This window comes from Notolepis coatsorum (assembly GCF_963971535.1).
Source record: "Notolepis coatsorum genome assembly, chromosome: 12".
In the NCBI taxonomy this organism is placed as follows: Eukaryota; Metazoa; Chordata; class Actinopteri; order Aulopiformes; family Paralepididae; genus Notolepis; species Notolepis coatsorum.
The window spans coordinates 122,378,593-122,400,488 of record NC_140176.1 but is presented as its reverse complement, the minus strand read 5'-3'; the positions used below and the strand labels follow the sequence as shown (position 1 = coordinate 122,400,488).

At 45.3% G+C, this 21,896-nt stretch overlaps 1 protein-coding gene across 1 annotated transcript in view; it reads right to left on the bottom strand.

Annotated features, from left to right (window-relative positions):
• mapk3 (mitogen-activated protein kinase 3) overlaps nucleotides 1-21,896 on the bottom strand; it is a 101,382-nt gene that overhangs the window by 64,137 nt on the left and 15,349 nt on the right. Inside the window, exon 2 of the mRNA XM_084326192.1 lies at nucleotides 12,087-12,269. Coding sequence (XP_084182318.1) covers nucleotides 12,087-12,269 — 183 coding nt within the window. The remainder of the gene's footprint in view (nucleotides 1-12,086; nucleotides 12,270-21,896) is intronic.

Here is a 21,896-nt window from a genome sequence, read left to right as displayed (position 1 = left end):
GTCCGTCAAGTTTAATTAACTTCTTATGCTGCTGCGAATGTCTCAAGTCGAGTTGATGTCGTCATCAGTCTGCGCACGTTAGCCGACAAGCGGAGTATCTCATGACAATAAATATGACACTAAAATACTCTCTTCCGCCACAATATATTGAAACGACGACCATTCCCACACTACCATAAACGTGGCCTCAGAATTCAAAACACACACATACTCGGCACGTAAATATATAAAAACAGCGACGTGCAAGCTAGTTAACCTAGCCAGCCTGTTGGTTCTAAGCGGAGTATTCCATGACAATGTGCTAAATATGACACTAAAATACTCTCTTCCGCCACAATATATTGAAACGGCGTCCACTGTATATACCACACTACCATAAACGTGGCCTCAGAATTCAAAACACACACATACTCGGCACGTAAATATATAAAACAATGCCGTGGAAGCTAATTAGCCTAGCAAGCCTTGTTGAGTGAGTCCTACCTCCTTCCGGGTCTCGGCCATCTCCTTCACTGATTGGTTGTTAGCTGTTGTGCGTAAGTACGTCATCACGTAACGCTGGTTGTTGTTAGTGAGTGTGTTGAGCCGAGGCTGAACGGAGGAGATACTATTGGAACGGAGCCAAGCTTGGAAAATCGATATATCGAAACTTTGCGACCACGTTTCATGTTTATTTCGAGGAAATAATTTATCGCGATAGTTATCGTTATAGTTTTATCGCCCAGCCCTAAGCTCTCTCTCTCTCTTGTGATATTCAGTATAACAGCTCTCTCTCTCTCTCTCAATCTCTCTCCATCTCTCTCTCTTTCTCCATCTCTCCGTCTCTCTCTCTATTCAGTATAACAGCACTAATGTTCCTGCTACAGAAGTTCTAGAAACAAGAGCACAAAGTGATGGAGCCTATTTCAAATCACAAATGAACCAACTGGCTTCTAGGCACATTGAACTGTAGGGAGCACACTAAACAGCTTGTAGGGAGCACACTAAACAGCCTGTAGGGAGCACACTAAACAGCCTGTAGGGAGCACACTAAACAGCCTGTAGGGAGCACACTAAACAGCTTGTAGGGAGCACACTAAACAGCTTGTAGGGAGCACACTAAACAGCCTGTAGGGAGCACACTAAACAGCCTGTAGGGAGCACACTAAACAGCCTGTAGGGAGCACACTAAACAGCCTGTAGGGAGCACACTAAACAGCCTGTAGGGAGCACACTAAACAGCCTGTAGGGAGCACACTAAACAGCTTGTAGGGAGCACACTAAACAGCCTGTAGGGAGCACACTAAACAGCTTGTAGGGAGCACACTAAACAGCCTGTAGGGAGCACACTAAACAGCCTGTAGGGAGCACACTAAACAGCCTGTAGGGAGCACACTAAACAGCCTGTAGGGAGCACACTAAACAGCTTGTAGGGAGCACACTAAACAGCCTGTAGGGAGCACACTAAACAGCTTGTAGGGAGCACACTAAACAGCCTGTAGGGAGCACACTAAACAGCTTGTAGGGAGCACACTAAACAGCTTGTAGGGAGCACACTAAACAGCTTGTAGGGAGCACACTAAACAGCTTGTAGGGAGCACACTAAACAGCCTGTAGGGAGCACACTAAACAGCCTGTAGGGAGCACACTAAACAGCCTGTAGGGAGCACACTAAACAGCTTGTAGGGAGCACACTAAACAGCCTGTAGGGAGCACACTAAACAGCTTGTAGGGAGCACACTAAACAGCTTGTAGGGAGCACACTAAACAGCCTGTAGGGAGCACACTAAACAGCCTGTAGGGAGCACACTAAACAGCCTGTAGGGAGCACACTAAACAGCTTGTAGGGAGCACACTAAACAGCCTGTAGGGAGCACACTAAACAGCTTGTAGGGAGCACACTAAACAGCTTGTAGGGAGCACACTAAACAGCTTGTAGGGAGCACACTAAACAGCCTGTAGGGAGCACACTAAACAGCCTGTAGGGAGCACACTAAACAGCTTGTAGGGAGCACACTAAACAGCTTGTAGGGAGCACACTAAACAGCTTGTAGGGAGCACACTAAACAGCTTGTAGGGAGCACACTAAACAGCCTGTAGGGAGCACACTAAACAGCCTGTAGGGAGCACACTAAACAGCCTGTAGGGAGCACACTAAACAGCTTGTAGGGAGCACACTAAACAGCCTGTAGGGAGCACACTAAACAGCCTGTAGGGAGCACACTAAACAGCTTGTAGGGAGCACACTAAACAGCCTGTAGGGAGCACACTAAACAGCTTGTAGGGAGCACACTAAACAGCTTGTAGGGAGCACACTAAACAGCTTGTAGGGAGTAGGGCTGGGCGATATGGAAAAAAATCATATCGCGATAACGATATGATAATTTTATTTTATTTCTCGATATCGATAATTATCGAATTGTTATAAGTATAAAAAAAAAATAAAAATTTTTATTTTTTTTTAACAACATATGTATGTTTATTTTGCAGCAATTCTTTGTCATTGCCGCCATCTTTAGTGTTACATCCCCTCACACTCCAGTTCTCAGGCTGCAGCTGGTTTAAAAGCTAAAGTAAACCGGCTTCTCTGCTGGCTGTGGCTCCAGAGGAGTTGAACAGTTCTGGCTCTGCTAGTTTATTTTCAATCTTTTGGTGCTTTTTTGGTGGACAAACCACCGCACATGTGCACTGTGACTCGTGACTGGAGTCTAGTTCTGCTAGCACACATAGCCTACTGTGTACAGACGGTTTCAAAATGTATTTTAAATTAGAAAGCAAACAAAATAAATGGACAAGAGAAAAAGAAATCTGAATTTGGTCAGTATTGTCATTTGGACAAGCAAAGCCATTACTTTAAAGGGGCTATGCGTTATAAATGTCATTTTTCAGTCTCTAGCATTGTATTATAGTAATAGGAGTTCGTATCAATGTGTTTTTGGGCCTAAATACTATATTGACGAATTCCTCAGCTACAGCCCATCCCCTGTTTGCCTCTAGTAAATCAGGTCATGTTGATTTGACGACCTGGTGCACGTCACAGGGCGCTGTTTATAGCGCACGGTGATGTGATTGGCTCTGTGGTTTTAGTAATGCCCGCCTCCATTCTTCGACAGACAGACCGGCGTTAGCTCTCGGGACTCGGGAGCGATCGCTAGCTAGTTAGCACCAGCCGGGGCCGGCGTTAGCAACCGGGGGCGTCGCGGAGCATTCAGCCTGCTGGCTACCTAGATCCACTTCAACCAGCGTCGCGGAGCATTCAGCCTGCTGGCTACACAGCTTGTCGGTGTGCTAATAGCCTCTGCAAGCTAACGGTAGCTGGCTCCAGGCTATTAGCACATCGACAAGCTGCTGGAGCTCCCGACGCTCGGCTGGTTGAAGTGGATCTAGGAATGCTCTGCGACGCTCCCGGTTGCTATCATGTGCAGGTCCTCTTCTCAGACCTGTGTACTGCACACGCATCATGCACGCTACACATCGCTGCATGTTGATCAATGGTGGCCCACTCGGTGCATCACAGTGGGCTACTATTGTGCTAACAACAACCGCGGTGTCCGGCTTGTCGGCCGGCATGAGTGCTCGATTTAAAATGGTTCTCTCCTCTTTGTATACCTTTGTCCTCACAAGTATTCTGCCAGGGAACTTATGGATACGACAATAGTAGTAGTTATAAGGTGTTTGATCATTGTGTCGTTGTACATATTGTGTATACACCGTTAGAAGCTAACGTAGCTTAGCTTGGTAGCTATTGTGCTAACAACATACCCCGACGTCTAGCTTGTTAGCCGGCATGAATGCCCGATTTAAAATGGTTCTCTCCTCTTCGTATACCTTTTTCCTCACAATTATTCTGCCAGGGAACTTATGGACACGACAATAGTAGTAGTTATAAGGTGTTTGAGCTTGTAACGTTAGTTAGCTCATAGCTATCGTTTGAGCTTGTAACGTTAGTTAGCTCATAGCTCTCGTGTACCACGATAGCTATGAGCTAACTAACGTTACAAGCTCAAACACCTTATAACTACTACTATTGTCGTGTCCATAAGTTCCCTGGCAGAATACTTGTGAGGACAAAGGTATACAAAGAGGAGAGAACCATTTTAAATCGGGTATTCATGCCGGCTAACAAGCTAGACGTCGCAGCATGTTGTTAGCACAATAGTAGCCCACTGTGATGCACCGAGTGGGCTACTATTGATCAACATGCAGCGACATGTAGCTTGCATGGTGCAGTGCTTTGCCCCACAGGTCTGAGAAGAGGACCTGTGGTACCCTTGACTGAGATTTCATAATCAAAACTGTTAGATCAACCCTGAAAACTGAAAATATCTGTGGTAATAGTTCATAACATGGACTCTCAGAGTGATGGAACCTATGTTAGCTTCTAACGGTGTATACACAATATGTACAACGACACAATGATTTACATTATTACAAATATGGTAACGTGGTTGTGGCTTTTACAAATAGTGGTAACATATATATATATAGATAGACAGTACTGCTACATCTCTATATTTATGACATACCATATTTGTATGTAACCTGAAACCTAAGGGGGGACCCTGATGTAAACAAGACGAAAGTCTTTCTCTGGTCTGCATCCCCTTAACAATTGTGTGTATTGAGCTGTACTGTATTGTACCCATTCTACAATCTGTTAATAAAGTTTTCAATCAATCAATCAATCAATAAGACCTCCACCTGGATGGAATGACGGGGAGATGGGCGGAGCTATTTGGTGGGTGGCTGTCAATCAAAGTGTGGGTGGAGCCAAGCCAATAATAGCCTGCTTTCATGAGGCTGAAAAATGCTGGTTTTGAGTACAAGATTAGAAATATAAAACTGATTATTTTTGGAATAAAAATTACACATGTGTTACATAGACTCACAGGAAGTGTGTAAAGTTGCCCAAATAGTGCTAGGAATAGCACTGCATGACACCTTTAAGTTGCAGGCAAGAAAGACAAGTCTGTCCACTGTCTCTGGTTTTAAAACTGCCCTGTTGCAGGTAAAAAAAAAAAAATTATATATAAAAAAAAAAAAACGATTTTTCGATTTTTTTTTAATTTCGATATTCGATATCGATTATTAAAATATATCGCGATATTTATCGTTATCGTTATATCGCCCAGCCCTAGTAGGGAGCACACTAAACAGCCCGTAGGGAGCACACTAAACAGCTTGTAGGGAGCACACTAAACAGCCTGTAGGGAGCACACTAAACAGCCTGTAGGGAGCACACTAAACAGCCTGTAGGGAGCACACTAAACAGCTTGTAGGGAGCACACTAAACAGCTTGTAGGGAGCACACTAAACAGCTTGTAGGGAGCACACTAAACAGCCTGTAGGGAGCACACTAAACAGCCTGTAGGGAGCACACTAAACAGCTTGTAGGGAGCACACTAAACAGCTTGTAGGGAGCACACTAAACAGCCTGTAGGGAGCACACTAAACAGCTTGTAGGGAGCACACTAAACAGCCTGTAGGGAGCACACTAAACAGCCTGTAGGGAGCACACTAAACAGCCTGTAGGGAGCACACTAAACAGCTTGTAGGGAGCACACTAACCAGCTTGTAGGGAGCACACTAAACAGCCTGTAGGGAGCACACTAAACAGCCTGTAGGGAGCACACTAAACAGCCTGTAGGGAGCACACTAAACAGCCTGTAGGGAGCACACTAAACAGCTTGTAGGGAGCACACTAAACAGCTTGTAGGGAGCACACTAAACAGCTTGTAGGGAGCACACTAAACAGCCTGTAGGGAGCACACTAAACAGCTTGTAGGGAGCACACTAAACAGCCTGTAGGGAGCACACTAAACAGCCTGTAGGGAGCACACTAAACAGCTTGTAGGGAGCACACTAAACAGCCTGTAGGGAGCACACTAAACAGCTTGTAGGGAGCACACTAAACAGCCTGTAGGGAGCACACTAAACAGCCTGTAGGGAGCACACTAAACAGCCTGTAGGGAGCACACTAAACAGCCTGTAGGGAGCACACTAAACAGCCTGTAGGGAGCACACTAAACAGCCTGTAGGGAGCACACTAAACAGCTTGTAGGGAGCACACTAAACAGCCTGTAGGGAGCACACTAAACAGCCTGTAGGGAGCACACTAAACAGCTTGTAGGGAGCACACTAAACAGCTTGTAGGGAGCACACTAAACAGCCTGTAGGGAGCACACTAAACAGCTTGTAGGGAGCACACTAAACAGCCTGTAGGGAGCACACTAAACAGCCTGTAGGGAGCACACTAAACAGCCTGTAGGGAGCACACTAAACAGCCTGTAGGGAGCACACTAAACAGCCTGTAGGGAGCACACTAAACAGCTTGTAGGGAGCACACTAAACAGCCTGTAGGGAGCACACTAAACAGCCTGTAGGGAGCACACTAAACAGCCTGTAGGGAGCACACTAAACAGCCTGTAGGGAGCACACTAAACAGCTTGTAGGGAGCACACTAAACAGCTTGTAGGGAGCACACTAAACAGCTTGTAGGGAGCACACTAAACAGCTTGTAGGGAGCACACTAAACAGCCTGTAGGGAGCACACTAAACAGCCTGTAGGGAGCACACTAAACAGCCTGTAGGGAGCACACTAAACAGCTTGTAGGGAGCACACTAAACAGCTTGTAGGGAGCACACTAAACAGCTTGTAGGGAGCACACTAAACAGCCTGTAGGGAGCACACTAAACAGCTTGTAGGGAGCACACTAAACAGCCTGTAGGGAGCACACTAAACAGCCTGTAGGGAGCACACTAAACAGCCTGTAGGGAGCACACTAAACAGCTTGTAGGGAGCACACTAAACAGCTTGTAGGGAGCACACTAAACAGCCTGTAGGGAGCACACTAAACAGCCTGTAGGGAGCACACTAAACAGCCTGTAGGGAGCACACTAAACAGCCTGCAGGGAGCACACTAAACAGCTTGTAGGGAGCACACTAAACAGCTTGTAGGGAGCACACTAAACAGCTTGTAGGGAGCACACTAAACAGCCTGTAGGGAGCACACTAAACAGCTTGTAGGGAGCACACTAAACAGCCTGTAGGGAGCACACTAAACAGCCTGTAGGGAGCACACTAAACAGCTTGTAGGGAGCACACTAAACAGCCTGTAGGGAGCACACTAAACAGCTTGTAGGGAGCACACTAAACAGCTTGTAGGGAGCACACTAAACAGCCTGTAGGGAGCACACTAAACAGCTTGTAGGGAGCACACTAAACAGCCTGTAGGGAGCACACTAAACAGCCTGTAGGGAGCACACTAAACAGCTTGTAGGGAGCACACTAAACAGCCTGTAGGGAGCACACTAAACAGCCTGTAGGGAGCACACTAAACAGCCTGTAGGGAGCACACTAAACAGCTTGTAGGGAGCACACTAAACAGCTTGTAGGGAGCACACTAAACAGCCTGTAGGGAGCACACTAAACAGCTTGTAGGGAGCACACTAAACAGCTTGTAGGGAGCACACTAAACAGCTTGTAGGGAGCACACTAAACAGCCTGTAGGGAGCACACTAAACAGCTTGTAGGGAGCACACTAAACAGCCTGTAGGGAGCACACTAAACAGCCTGTAGGGAGCACACTAAACAGCCTGTAGGGAGCACACTAAACAGCCTGTAGGGAGCACACTAAACAGCTTGTAGGGAGCACACTAAACAGCCTGTAGGGAGCACACTAAACAGCTTGTAGGGAGCACACTAAACAGCCTGTAGGGAGCACACTAAACAGCTTGTAGGGAGCACACTAAACAGCCTGTAGGGAGCACACTAAACAGCCTGTAGGGAGCACACTAAACAGCTTGTAGGGAGCACACTAAACAGCCTGTAGGGAGCACACTAAACAGCTTGTAGGGAGCACACTAAACAGCTTGTAGGGAGCACACTAAACAGCCTGTAGGGAGCACACTAAACAGCTTGTAGGGAGCACACTAAACAGCTTGTAGGGAGCACACTAAACAGCCTGTAGGGAGCACACTAAACAGCCTGTAGGGAGCACACTAAACAGCTTGTAGGGAGCACACTAAACAGCTTGTAGGGAGCACACTAAACAGCCTGTAGGGAGCACACTAAACAGCTTGTAGGGAGCACACTAAACAGCTTGTAGGGAGCACACTAAACAGCTTGTAGGGAGCACACTAAACAGCCTGTAGGGAGCACACTAAACAGCCTGTAGGGAGCACACTAAACAGCCTGTAGGGAGCACACTAAACAGCTTGTAGGGAGCACACTAAACAGCTTGTAGGGAGCACACTAAACAGCCTGTAGGGAGCACACTAAACAGCTTGTAGGGAGCACACTAAACAGCCTGTAGGGAGCACACTAAACAGCCTGTAGGGAGCACACTAAACAGCCTGTAGGGAGCACACTAAACAGCCTGTAGAGAGCACACTAAACAGCTTGTAGGGAGCACACTAAACAGCTTGTAGGGAGCACACTAAACAGCCTGTAGGGAGCACACTAAACAGCCTGTAGGGAGCACACTAAACAGCCTGTAGGGAGCACACTAAACAGCCTGTAGGGAGCACACTAAACAGCCTGTAGGGAGCACACTAAACAGCCTGTAGGGAGCACACTAAACAGCTTGTAGGGAGCACACTAAACAGCCTGTAGGGAGCACACTAAACAGCCTGTAGGGAGCACACTAAACAGCTTGTAGGGAGCACACTAAACAGCTTGTAGGGAGCACACTAAACAGCCTGTAGGGAGCACACTAAACAGCCTGTAGGGAGCACACTAAACAGCCTGTAGGGAGCACACTAAACAGCCTGTAGGGAGCACACTAAACAGCTTGTAGGGAGCACACTAAACACCCTGTAGGGAGCACACTAAACAGCCTGTAGGGAGCACACTAAACAGCCTGTAGGGAGCACACTAAACAGCCTGTAGGGAGCACACTAAACAGCCTGTAGGGAGCACACTAAACAGCTTGTAGGGAGCACACTAAACAGCCTGTAGGGAGCACACTAAACAGCCTGTAGGGAGCACACTAAACAGCTTGTAGGGAGCACACTAAACAGCCTGTAGGGAGCACACTAAACAGCCTGTAGGGAGCACACTAAACAGCCTGTAGGGAGCACACTAAACAGCTTGTAGGGAGCACACTAAACAGCTTGTAGGGAGCACACTAAACAGCCTGTAGGGAGCACACTAAACAGCCTGTAGGGAGCACACTAAACAGCTTGTAGGGAGCACACTAAACAGCCTGTAGGGAGCACACTAAACAGCCTGTAGGGAGCACACTAAACAGCTTGTAGGGAGCACACTAAACAGCTTGTAGGGAGCACACTAAACAGCCTGTAGGGAGCACACTAAACAGCCTGTAGGGAGCACACTAAACAGCTTGTAGGGAGCACACTAAACAGCCTGTAGGGAGCACACTAAACAGCCTGTAGGGAGCACACTAAACAGCTTGTAGGGAGCACACTAAACAGCTTGTAGGGAGCACACTAAACAGCCTGTAGGGAGCACACTAAACAGCTTGTAGGGAGCACACTAAACAGCTTGTAGGGAGCACACTAAACAGCCTGTAGGGAGCACACTAAACAGCCTGTAGGGAGCACACTAAACAGCTTGTAGGGAGCACACTAAACAGCCTGTAGGGAGCACACTAAACAGCTTGTAGGGAGCACACTAAACAGCCTGTAGGGAGCACACTAAACAGCCTGTAGGGAGCACACTAAACAGCTTGTAGGGAGCACACTAAACAGCTTGTAGGGAGCACACTAAACAGCCTGTAGGGAGCACACTAAACAGCCTGTAGGGAGCACACTAAACAGCTTGTAGGGAGCACACTAAACAGCTTGTAGGGAGCACACTAAACAGCCTGTAGGGAGCACACTAAACAGCCTGTAGGGAGCACACTAAACAGCTTGTAGGGAGCACACTAAACAGCTTGTAGGGAGCACACTAAACAGCTTGTAGGGAGCACACTAAACAGCTTGTAGGGAGCACACTAAACAGCCTGTAGGGAGCACACTAAACAGCCTGTAGGGAGCACACTAAACAGCCTGTAGGGAGCACACTAAACAGCTTGTAGGGAGCACACTAAACAGCCTGTAGGGAGCACACTAAACAGCCTGTAGGTAGCACACTAAACAGCCTGTAGGGAGCACACTAAACAGCCTGTAGGGAGCACACTAACCAGTTGCCATTTGATCCCTGCTTGATCCCCAACACACATACACACACAAACCTCACTCATACAGACATCACTTTAAACCACCTCACTCATACAGACGTCACTTTAAACCACCTGACTCATACAGACATCACTCCAAAGAGCTTCCTATCGATTGGTCGACACAGGTCTACTCTCTCAGCCTCCCTCTGGGTTAGTGTAACTCTCTCAGCCTCCCTCTGGGTTAGTGTAACTCTCTCAGTCTCCCTCTGGGTTAGTGTAACTCTCTCAGCCTCCCTCTGGGTTAGTGTAACTCTCTCAGTCTCCCTCTGGGTTAGTGTAACTCTCTCAGTCTCCCTCTGGGTTAGTGTAACTCTCTCAGCCTCCCTCTGGGTTAGTGTAACTCTCTCAGCCTCCCTCTGGGTTAGTGTAACTCTCTCAGCCTCCCTCTGGGTTAGTGTAACTCTCAGTCTCCCTCTGGGTTAGTGTAACTCTCTCAGTCTCCCTCTGGGTTAGTGTAACTCTCTCAGCCTCCCTCTGGGTTAGTGTAACTCTCTCAGTCTCCCTCTGGGTTAGTGTAACTCTCTCAGTCTCCCTCTGGGTTAGTGTAACTCTCTCAGCCTCCCTCTGGGTTAGTGTAACTCTCTCAGTCTCCCTCTGGGTTAGTGTAACTCTCTCAGCCTCCCTCTGGGTTAGTGTAACTCTCTCAGCCTCCCTCTGGGTTAGTGTAACTCTCTCAGCCTCCCTCTGGGTTAGTGTAACTCTCTCAGCCTCCCTCTGGGTTAGTGTAACTCTCTCAGCCTCCCTCTGGGTTAGTGTAACTCTCTCAGTCTCCCTCTGGGTTAGTGTAACTCTCTCTCTCAGCCTCCCTCTGGGTTAGTGTAACTCTCTCAGCCTCCCTCTGGGTTAGTGTAACTCTCTCAGTCTCCCTCTGGGTTAGTGTAACTCTCTCAGCCTCCCTCTGGGTTAGTGTAACTCTCTCAGCCTCCCTCTGGGTTAGTGTAACTCTCTCTCTCAGCCTCCCTCTGGGTTAGTGTAACTCTCTCAGTCTCCCTCTGGGTTAGTGTAACTCTCTCAGCCTCCCTCTGGGTTAGTGTAACTCTCTCAGCCTCCCTCTGGGTTAGTGTAACTCTCTCAGTCTCCCTCTGGGTTAGTGTAACTCTCTCTCTCAGTCTCCCTCTGGGTTAGTGTAACTCTCTCAGTCTCCCTCTGGGTTAGTGTAACTCTCTCAGCCTCCCTCTGGGTTAGTGTAACTCTCTCTCTCAGCCTCCCTCTGGGTTAGTGTAACTCTCTCAGTCTCCCTCTGGGTTAGTGTAACTCTCTCAGCCTCCCTCTGGGTTAGTGTAACTCTCTCAGCCTCCCTCTGGGTTAGTGTAACTCTCTCAGTCTCCCTCTGGGTTAGTGTAACTCTCTCAGTCTCCCTCTGGGTTAGTGTAACTCTCTCAGCCTCCCTCTGGGTTAGTGTAACTCTCTCAGTCTCCCTCTGGGTTAGTGTAACTCTCTCAGCCTCCCTCTGGGTTAGTGTAACTCTCTCAGCCTCCCTCTGGGTTAGTGTAACTCTCTCAGTCTCCCTCTGGGTTAGTGTAACTCTCTCTCTCAGTCTCCCTCTGGGTTAGTGTAACTCTCTCTCTCAGCCTCCCTCTGGGTTAGTGTAACTCTCTCAGTCTCCCTCTGGGTTAGTGTAACTCTCTCAGCCTCCCTCTGGGTTAGTGTAACTCTCTCAGCCTCCCTCTGGGTTAGTGTAACTCTCTCAGCCTCCCTCTGGGTTAGTGTAACTCTCTCAGCCTCCCTCTGGGTTAGTGTAACTCTCTCAGCCTCCCTCTGGGTTAGTGTAACTCTCTCAGCCTCCCTCTGGGTTAGTGTAACTCTCTCTCTCAGCCTCCCTCTGGGTTAGTGTAACTCTCTCTCTCAGTCTCCCTCTGGGTTAGTGTAACTCTCTCAGCCTCCCTCTGGGTTAGGGTTGGGGGGGGGGGGGTAAAAGGATACACGTCCCTCATGCACTCGAGGCGGCGCGCCCTGAGGATGTCGTTGATGCCGATGATGTTCTCGTGGTGGAAGCGCAGCAGGATCTTGATCTCCCGCAGTGTGCGCTGGCAGTACGTCTGGTGCTCAAACGGACTGATCTTCTTGATGGCCACGCGCGAGCCGTTCTGGTTGTCCAGGGCGGAGCTGGGAGGGGGGGGGCAGAGGAGGAGGGGTTACACGCAGCACAGAGACCCCACCACCACCACCCGAGAACAAGCTCATACCAAGTAGGGATGATGGGCATTTTTAACAGCCGGTTAACCCTTTCACTGTGACGATACAGAAGGTTAGCCCTTTACCATCACACATAGCTCTCCGCGGATGCGGAGCTAATGATGGAGCATCGCCGTCGGTTGTGTGATAGTAAAGGACTAACCTTCTGGTGTGTGGCAGTGAAAGGGTTAAGAAAAGTCCAGATCGATTGATCGCATGCTATACTCGAGTGATCGTGTATTACTCGAAAAGGGGGAAAAAAACTTATATATATCATTTTCTTTTTTCTTTTTGTTTTTATACTTAATTGTTCATTCACATATATGTTTAAGGAAACCAACAAACAGTTATAATCTTACACATACATGTGAAACAAATATGTAAAAAAAATATATATATATATTTTAATATCTTTTTTTTCATACAAATTAATAATTTAAGATCGATTTTTCTCATAGCTACGAGTAATCGATTAATTACTCACACTAGGGGTGTAACGGTACGCGAATACGTACTGTACCGCCTCAATGTGGTCCTCCGGTACAGTACACCAGTGCACCGAACGATTGCAATGGTACGGAACCTTTTTTTTGCGGAACTTAAATCCCCCCGGCCCTAATATAATGTGCACAACTAACCGGATGTTGTTTGTTCATCCCACGCAGCGCGCAGCTACACTGAACGAGAGCTGTAATTCAGCATAGCATATTAGCTTTAGTATGGCGAGTCAATACTAACTGACAAGCCAGAGCCATGTCATTGTTCAACTTTATTGCAAACTTTATCACGCATTTGAAACGGCATCACCCGAATGTGAATATCACTGGTACACGGAAGAAACAGATCCTAGTGCAAACCCAGCTCCCCGTTGCATTCAAGAAGCATCTCGCTATTAATTCAGACCGGGCCACAGCAATAACAAAAATGTGTTTTTATAGCAGCAGATCTGCGACCATACTCCGTTGTCGAGAACACTGGGTTTAAGCACATGTTAAAAGTAATATAGCCCCGCTACCTAGCACTATGAATTGAAAATGGGGGCCCCTGATGTAAACAAGACAAACGTCTTTCTCCCTTAACAATTGTGTGTATTGAGCCGTACTGTATTGTACCCATTCTGCAATCTGTTAATAAAGTTTTCATTCATTCATTCCCTCGTCCGTATTTCAGCCAGCAAGTCATACCACCAGCTCTGTATAAACTAGACTTTCATGACTGTGATGCAAGCCCTGCCCCTGTATTCAAGCATCACAGTCATGAAAGGGGTTATGTATAAACAAGCACACGCTACAGTTGTCCACGACTTATCCTCCAAGGCATCTGTCTGCTATATAATAATCTTCAGATTTACTTAAGTGTTATTAGCAGGGGAGGAAACTAACTTTTTGGCTTACCAGCCAACTGGCGAGTATCTGATTTTTTTTTACCAGACAAACAGATTTTTTACCAGACAAAAAAATCGCTAATTGTGATAATTACTTCTTTGTATGTCAAGCCGCGTCAATGTTGTGTATGCATCTGGGTAGGCACACTGTGCCTTTAAGACAGCACGGTGGTCTTACGACAGTGCTGTGAAGTACCGTCAAGTGTTGTGGTAACGTCAGTTGGGTTGGTGTGCTGTTGTGCACAGTGCACTGGTTGAGCTAGCCCCTTTCGTGACTGCGATGTGCAAGCCAGGGGCTTTTGAGCATGAAATAAAATGTCTAACCTTACGTCGTAGTCCGGTGCTTTTTTGGAAACATTATAGTCATAACAGATACACCTAGCTGGCTGCTTTGAGCACACAGGGCTAACGTTAGCTAGCAAGCAGCTATAGCTAAAACGCTAACTAGAAGCTACCCACAGTATACAGTTCCAGTAGACTAACATTACACCTCTGTGATTTAAATGTGTCCTTAGTAACTTATACTCGAGGGTTGTACTAGGGTTGGATGCAGTTCCCCGTTGGTCAGTCTGTCTGTTTTCCATCTTCTGCTGTGTTTAACGTTATCTGTTTGCGAGTGCTCCTGATGGCTAGCCTAGTACCGCGGGACTTTTATTATTATATGTCCGCGGGTTGGCCAGTACTGCGCAAACGTTTATTAAACATTATATGTCCGCGGGTGGTCTTGTGCAGTGCTCTCGTGGCACTGTCAACTAAAGCGAACACTCAGAAGACGCGCACCGTTTGCCAGTGCAGTGATTGCAGAATGTTTTATTTTTTTGTATACTCGCCAGCAGGGGAGGAAACTTAACTTTTTGGCTTACCAGCCAACTGGCGAGTATCAGATTTTTTTTACCAGCCAAACGTAAAAAATACTAGCATTTGGCCAGTAAAGTGGCCTAATTTCCTCCCCTGGTTATTAGTAGATTACAGCAGTAAGCATTAGTTTGCTCAGTCAATTATGGCCAATTCGTTTTATATTGTTTAATACAGTTAAATAGATAAATGAAAAGCAGTGGTCAGTGGTCACGTAGTCACTAGGGGTGGGGGAAAATATCGATACGTAGCAGGACTCTACGCTAACCTTTTTACCAAGGAGCACATGTGCTCCTAAATGAAAAAGTTTAGGAGCACCCAAAAATATTTAGGAGCACAGTGAAAATATTTCAAGTAACAGAGTTTATTTAATTTTTTCAAAAATAAATGTATATTTGTACTGTGCGTGCATGTGTGTAAATTAGCTCTTGCTACAACCCTGCATGTTTACATTTTGTACTTGATGTACATGTGCTGTCCCTATCAAATAAACTATCAAATCAAACTACTGCTACAAAAGGTTCAGTCACGTAACTTTAGCTTTTGCCCCTTTTATGCATACAATGCCTATGTTTTGGCTGTGTTGCTCTTCTAGAAAAATAATCCTTTCAGGGTTGCCTATTGAAATACTGTACACCTCCAGTACAGAAACATTGTTTATGAGTTTGCGTGTCAGGTAGACCATTGATTGACAGTCGAGTCTGCCAATTAAATCACACCGCTTGCACTCCGGCCGTCCGGCGCTGCAGCTGGACCCTATTGCCCATCTCTGCTGTTGATAACGCTAGCCAAGTTATTATACACACAGATACACAGTGGGCCAGTGACTTTGGTGTAGGGGTGTAACAATGCATCGATCCTAAGGGGGAAATTCAACTGCATCGATTTGAAAATGTTAGAATCGATTATCGCAATTTTAATGTGTACACGTTATGTTATTGTCATGTCCGTTACAGCCAACACACCGACATACGCTACTGCATCAATGTTATGATTAACAAAGCAAGGCATTCGTTTTGTTGCATTAACGTTATATTACTATTGCTATCGATAAATCTAGGTGTTCTAAAATCTATTGCTATTGGTAAGAGAGATACTATAATAAGTTAGTGTCTCGGAAAACGAGAGCCCTGATCGCAATGGCGGAGTTTCAGGAAGTAAACAAGCAAAATGAGAGCTTCCGATTGGTCGTTTGCTTTATTTCCCATGAAACCAGTCACTTCACTCTACTGTGATTGGACCGTTGGCTTGAGTGCAATGTGGGACTTGTAGTTTTTTAACGATTCTCAGCAGAGAAATAAAAAGTACGACTGAAGGCTGTAATCTGCAGTGGCACACCGTGCGCGTAATTGGTTTTTGAGGTTCGCACACATATTTTTAGGGGCATATGCGAGCAATATGGTCGCACTGTAGAGCCCTGCGTAGTAGTATCGCGATACTTTGCGTGCCGATACTGTATCGATACAGGGACGCCAAGTATCGATATTTAATTATTTATTAAAAAAAATATATATATATTATTTTGTATAAGGAAGTTGCATTGTTCATTTCAATACCTGTAATAGTACAGTAGTCCACACCCACACACACATGTGCATTCAGTTAAGTTGGAATATGACTGTAATACAAACAGTTCAGTTTGTCAGGTACATGCAACACAGTGTTTACATCTGTCTGCTTGAGAAAATACCATGTTCTGCAATAAAAATGATTGAAGTGAGATGAACAGACTAGGGGTGGACGGTATGGTCTAAAATTTATATCACGGTATAATTTGAAGCATAGACGGTAACGGTATATATCACGGTATCATCGTTTTTGATAAAAAAAAATTTTTTATTTTATATATATTTTTTATTTTTATAAAATATATATATTATATAATTAGACTTGTACTGGTATTATCTGCGAGACATCGCCACCACGCAACAAGCTCCACTGTCTGTGTGTACTCTAGTAGCCTCCAGCTACGGCCAGAATTCTCCGGAGCTGCACCTGGACCCAGGGTTCGAAATTAACGGGGGCTTGGGGCATAATGCCCTTGAAAATGGACAAAATGCCCTTGAAAATCAGTTAAGGGGGGCACAAAATGCCCCCGACAGTTTACTAATTATATATATATATTTATCCGGTAATGGCGCGTCTGTGTATCGTACGGTTCAGATGACGCGCAAATAAAAAAAATTCATTTGGCGGAGGTGAGCACTGGCTGCTGCAGCAGCACTACAGCTGAGCCAGGTGCTAGTCAGTTTGTGTACAAATGGCAAGCACAATCTAAATCAATCTTCATTACGACTTTAAAATATAGCCATTAACATTACATAGGCATACACACATCTTGCCATAGCGTTAGCAGTTTGTACAACACAATGCACGTTTTAACTATAGAATCAGCCCGCGAGGTAATACAGTCAACGAAATGTTACCGTAGCTACTAGCTAGCAGAGGAGGAAATGGGAGTCTGAGAGGCGGGGTGTTTAAAGACAATGATAGGCGTTTATTCAACATCCAAGAAGGCTAACATACAACTGTTTTACTAACTCCAACCGGGACTATTGCCGCTTTCCCACTGCATGCCATCACCTCCTAACGTTACCGGAGCTACCGGAGCTGATAATAACATTGCCTGAGCTGCAGGTGCGTGACACTAAAATGTCCGTGGGGACCCGGCGCCAACCCATAGATAGTTCCAACGTAATCCACCACAGTTGCACTCAATATTTAAATAATGTTAGTCTAAATAAATGTAGACAGATACATAATAATTTCAAGCAGAACACTAATCTTTCCATTAAGAACTGACAATCAGGGAGTTTAAACATGGTTGACATTGTTTTTTTGTGTTTATATTAAAGAAAGGAAAGTCTAGTGCTGGCTGAGCATATTGTTTGTTTGCACTAAGTTAATACTACAAATGTAGCCTATATTTTTCAGTCAGTTCGGTCTTTGTGTGCCAAACATTATTTAAGGCTGTAAACACTGTAACACTGTAAACTTTTTTATTTTTTTTTTAATAAATGAGAAGCATGTTTAGATTTGAGTGTTACATTTTCTTTTATAAAAATTTACGTATATCGAACCGAACTGAAAACCGTGACCCCAAAACCGTGATACGAACCGAACCGTCCATTTTGTGAACCGTCCCACCCCTACCGTTTATCATAAAAATTCAGTGCCCCCGAAATACAAAAAAAAGCCCCCGAAAATCAATTAAGGGGGGCAAAAAAAGCCCTTGAAATTTTTTTTTAATTTCTAACCCTGCCTGGACCTATACTCGAGTAGCCTCGAGCAGAGCTACGGCCAGGATTCTCCGGCGCTGCACCTGGACCCTATTGTATTGGTATTATAACGTTAGCAAGCCCTCAGCTCGAATACGCATCGAATCAGTGTTATAAGACATTGATATCATGAGCTATCTGTAGCTACTGCATATATAACGTTAATACAACGCCTCAGTGAATTATTTAGTTCAATGGGACATTTCGTTTTGAACGGTGAACTAACTTGTGTTAACGTGAGCTAACAGGTAGCATACACGTCTCTAGTACTAGACTTTGTGGAGCGTTTGTTGATGTCAGGAGCTATCGGTAGCTGGCCGACTAGATACCGTTCGGTTAGACAATGCCCCATCATGTATTAAACTAAAAGTGAATAGTTGACTGGGTCATTTTGTAACGGTAGCTAAGCTAACGTTAGCTCAGGGAGACGCCGACAGCTCCCGTGTCCCGTCCCACTAGACTACTAGACCCGTGTTTACATGCGTGCGGTAGGGGCTGGCACGCCCACTGCGCGAAGCCTCCTAAATAACTTTTTCCAGTTCGCACATATCTATTATCTATGACTAATTCTATCTATTTTTAGGGGCAAATGCCAGTGAAATAGTCGCGCTGTGGTTACATGACGTCATTGCTATTTTAGAGCTGCACTACCGGTTACACGGTATACTCAAAATCCATACCGTAGAGCAAATTCATACCGTTTATACCGTATACCGTTTATACCGTCCACCCCTAGAACAGACTGACCTTTATTTTATTAGATAAAACATGTCAACAGTTTTACTTTGCAGTTGAAAAAAGGTAATAAATCGCAATATATCGCAATATTAATATCGCACTACTCAGCATATCGCAATATATTTAGTATTGCGATAGTATCGTATCGTGAGGCCTCTGGTGATTCCCACCGCTAGTAGTCACGTAGCGTAGTTTTATTTGACGTAATTGGTGCGAGTTCGGTCACGTACCTTGCGCTCGACCAATAGCAGCTCTCTTTGTTGCGAGGATACAGCCGCTGGGCGACAACGGACCAAAAACACCTTCTAAATAGGATGCGATCACGTTTTTTGCCACCGATACCGATCGTCTATGAGCCATATATATCGCCGATACACTGCCGATACCGATCGTTTTTGGTTTTGTTATACTGTACTGTACATTGGTGCCAAGGGCTGATGACACCCAAGCCTAGCTACATTAATATGAAAAATAGACTATTTGATGCTGTGCTGAGACACAGTTTAGCTGTGTTTTTGTTTACATAACTAGCATTCTAGTTGTCTTCAGATACTGTATGCCATCTAGGACCTAGTGTGTGTGGGGGGGAGGAAGAGGTGAGGGTAACACAAGCACTGGTTCTGAAAGCTAACATACTTTAAACATCACTATGAACTAGCAGAGCTACATAAGAATCACTGTAAACTAGGGATGCCCCGATCGATCGGCCAGCGATCGGTATCGGCCGATATTCACAGGGCTGTACGCTAAGCTTTTTCACTAGGGGCACACTTGCCCCTAAATGAGAAATTTAGGGGCAAAAAATATTTTTTAGGGGCACATTTTTAAATAACAATTTTACCATTATTAAAAAAAATATGTTCCTCCTGCCTCATTACTGTGGTCCTTTTATTTAACATTTAAGTGCGTTTGTTTTCAGGTTTGTATCTTTTATAATGAACCAACTGAGAAAGTGTGTAAATCACTAATAGAACAAAAACAACAAACTGTGTGTGTGTGTGTGTGCGCGCGCGCGCTTGTGTAGTGCTCCTTGAATGAGATCACCACAACACACACACCATTGCATTAATCAGGAGGACAAGAAACTCTGCATACATTTGTTTCACAATGAAAAGTGCTTTAGAAATCAAATGAATTATTATTGTAAATAACCCCATGAAAGGTTTATTTGTATGGGTAATTACCTGCTTCATATTTGTGATGTTACTGGTTTCAGTGTGTGCTTAAAGTGATCAATGTGTTGGGCCGTTTATAGAGATCTATGCCAATTAATGTTTATGTATATCCGGGACTTTTTTTAATAAGAATTGAGAGGTATTTGTATATGTGACCTTTATTTTGAAAACCGTGTTGCGACGCAACCTTATTTACATTTGCGCTTTTGACAGTGAAATGTTCAGTCCAACTTAGCTGGAGGGAAAGACTAATCAAAAAGGTTTAATTGACCCGTATGAGGCTCTTACGGTAGGACTACTCACCTAATGCATAGCTGAACCTGAACGTTAGAAGTGTCCGTGTCCCCGTCAATCAATCATCACCAGGGGAGGAAACTAACTTTTTGGCTTACCAGCCAACTGGCGAGTATCTGATTTTTTTTACCAGCCAAAGAGATTTTTTACCAGACAAAAAAAATCGCTAATTGTGATAATTACTTCTTTGTATGTCAAGCCGCGTCAATGTTGTGTATGCATCTGGGTAGGCACACTGTGCCTTTAAGACAGCACGGTGGTCTTACGACAGTGCTGTGAAGTAACGTCAAGTGTTGTGGTAACGTCAGTTGGGTTGGTGTGCTGTTGACGTTGTGTGCACAGTGCACTGGTTGAGTTAGCCCCTTTCGTGACTGCGATGTGCAAGCCAGGGGCTTTTGAGCATGAAATAAAATGTCTAACCTTACGTCGTAGTCCGGTGCTTTTTTGGAAACATTATAGTCATAACAGATATACACCTAGCTGGCTGCTTTGAGCACACGGGGCTAACGTTAGCTAGCAAGCACCTATATCTAAAACGCTAACTAGAAGCTAACCATTGTATACAGTTCCAGTAGACAACATTACACCTCTGATTTAAATGTGTCCTTAGTAACTTATACTCGATGGTTGTACTAGGGTTGGATGCAGTTCCCCGTTGGTCAGTCTGTCTGTTTTCCATATTCTGCTGTGTTTAACGTTATCTGTTTGCGAGTGCTCCTGATGGCTAGCCTAGTAGTACCGCGGGACTTTTTTTTATTATTATATGTCCGCGGGTTGGCCAGTACTGCGCAAACGTTTATTAAACATTATATGTCCGCGGGTGGTCTTGTGCAGTGCTCTCGTGGCACTCAACTAAAGCGAACACTCAGAAGACGCGCACCGTTTGCCAGTGCAGTGATTGCAGAATGTTTTATTTTTTTGTATACTCGCCAGACTGGCGAGTGGTCTTCATGAATCACTCGCCAAACGTAAAAAATACTCGCATTTGGCGAGTAAAGTGGCCTAATTTCCTCCCCTGATCATCACATCATCACGTCAATCATCATCATCTTATCATCTCTCCACATCGGACGTGGTTGTCATAAGATGGACTGATATCCACTCCGTTGTTCTTTTTTGCGTCTTAAATGTATTGAAATGAGGTGCTTCTTTGGCGATGCAATAGCCCATATTGAAAGGAAGAGAGCCCACATTCAGTTTCGTTTTGCTAGGAATTATGGGATTTGGTGTTGGATGTATAGACTACGCAGATAGGGACATGGTCTTTAATCGCACGATAGACTACAAGTACCAGGTACTGTATATAGCGTGACCCAGATTCACTCCACACGCAAATCTTTTTTTTCACTCAGGCTATCGGTGATCGCAGTAAGTTCATTCATTGCCGACAGATTCTTTCATAGCACCACGACATTGTGTCGCACTGTACAGCCCTGGTTGTAGGCTAATGTTTTTTTTTAAATGTATCCAATTTGTATGGATTCATTTAGGAGTGAAATGCGAATGAAGGGTTGAAATCACAACTCGCAACGTTGCTCCCAAATAATATTTCCAACTCGCAACGGCCAAATTAAGGGGCAATTTGCGACGAGATCATCGCACTGTACAGCCCTGATTCAGTATAAATATGAGATCGGTGAATTCCGATAATGCTTTCTTTTCGCCGATCGTGAAAACCGATCGATGACACGGAAAACATGATCCAATTCTCTGTGGAGTTCTCACTCGCTCTTCTCTCACAGCCACACAGAGCTCTGCTGCTGCACGTCTAGCCCCTCCTCCCCCTCCCCCTCCCATGTCATGTCAACAAACCCTTACCACGGCAAGAGTCGAG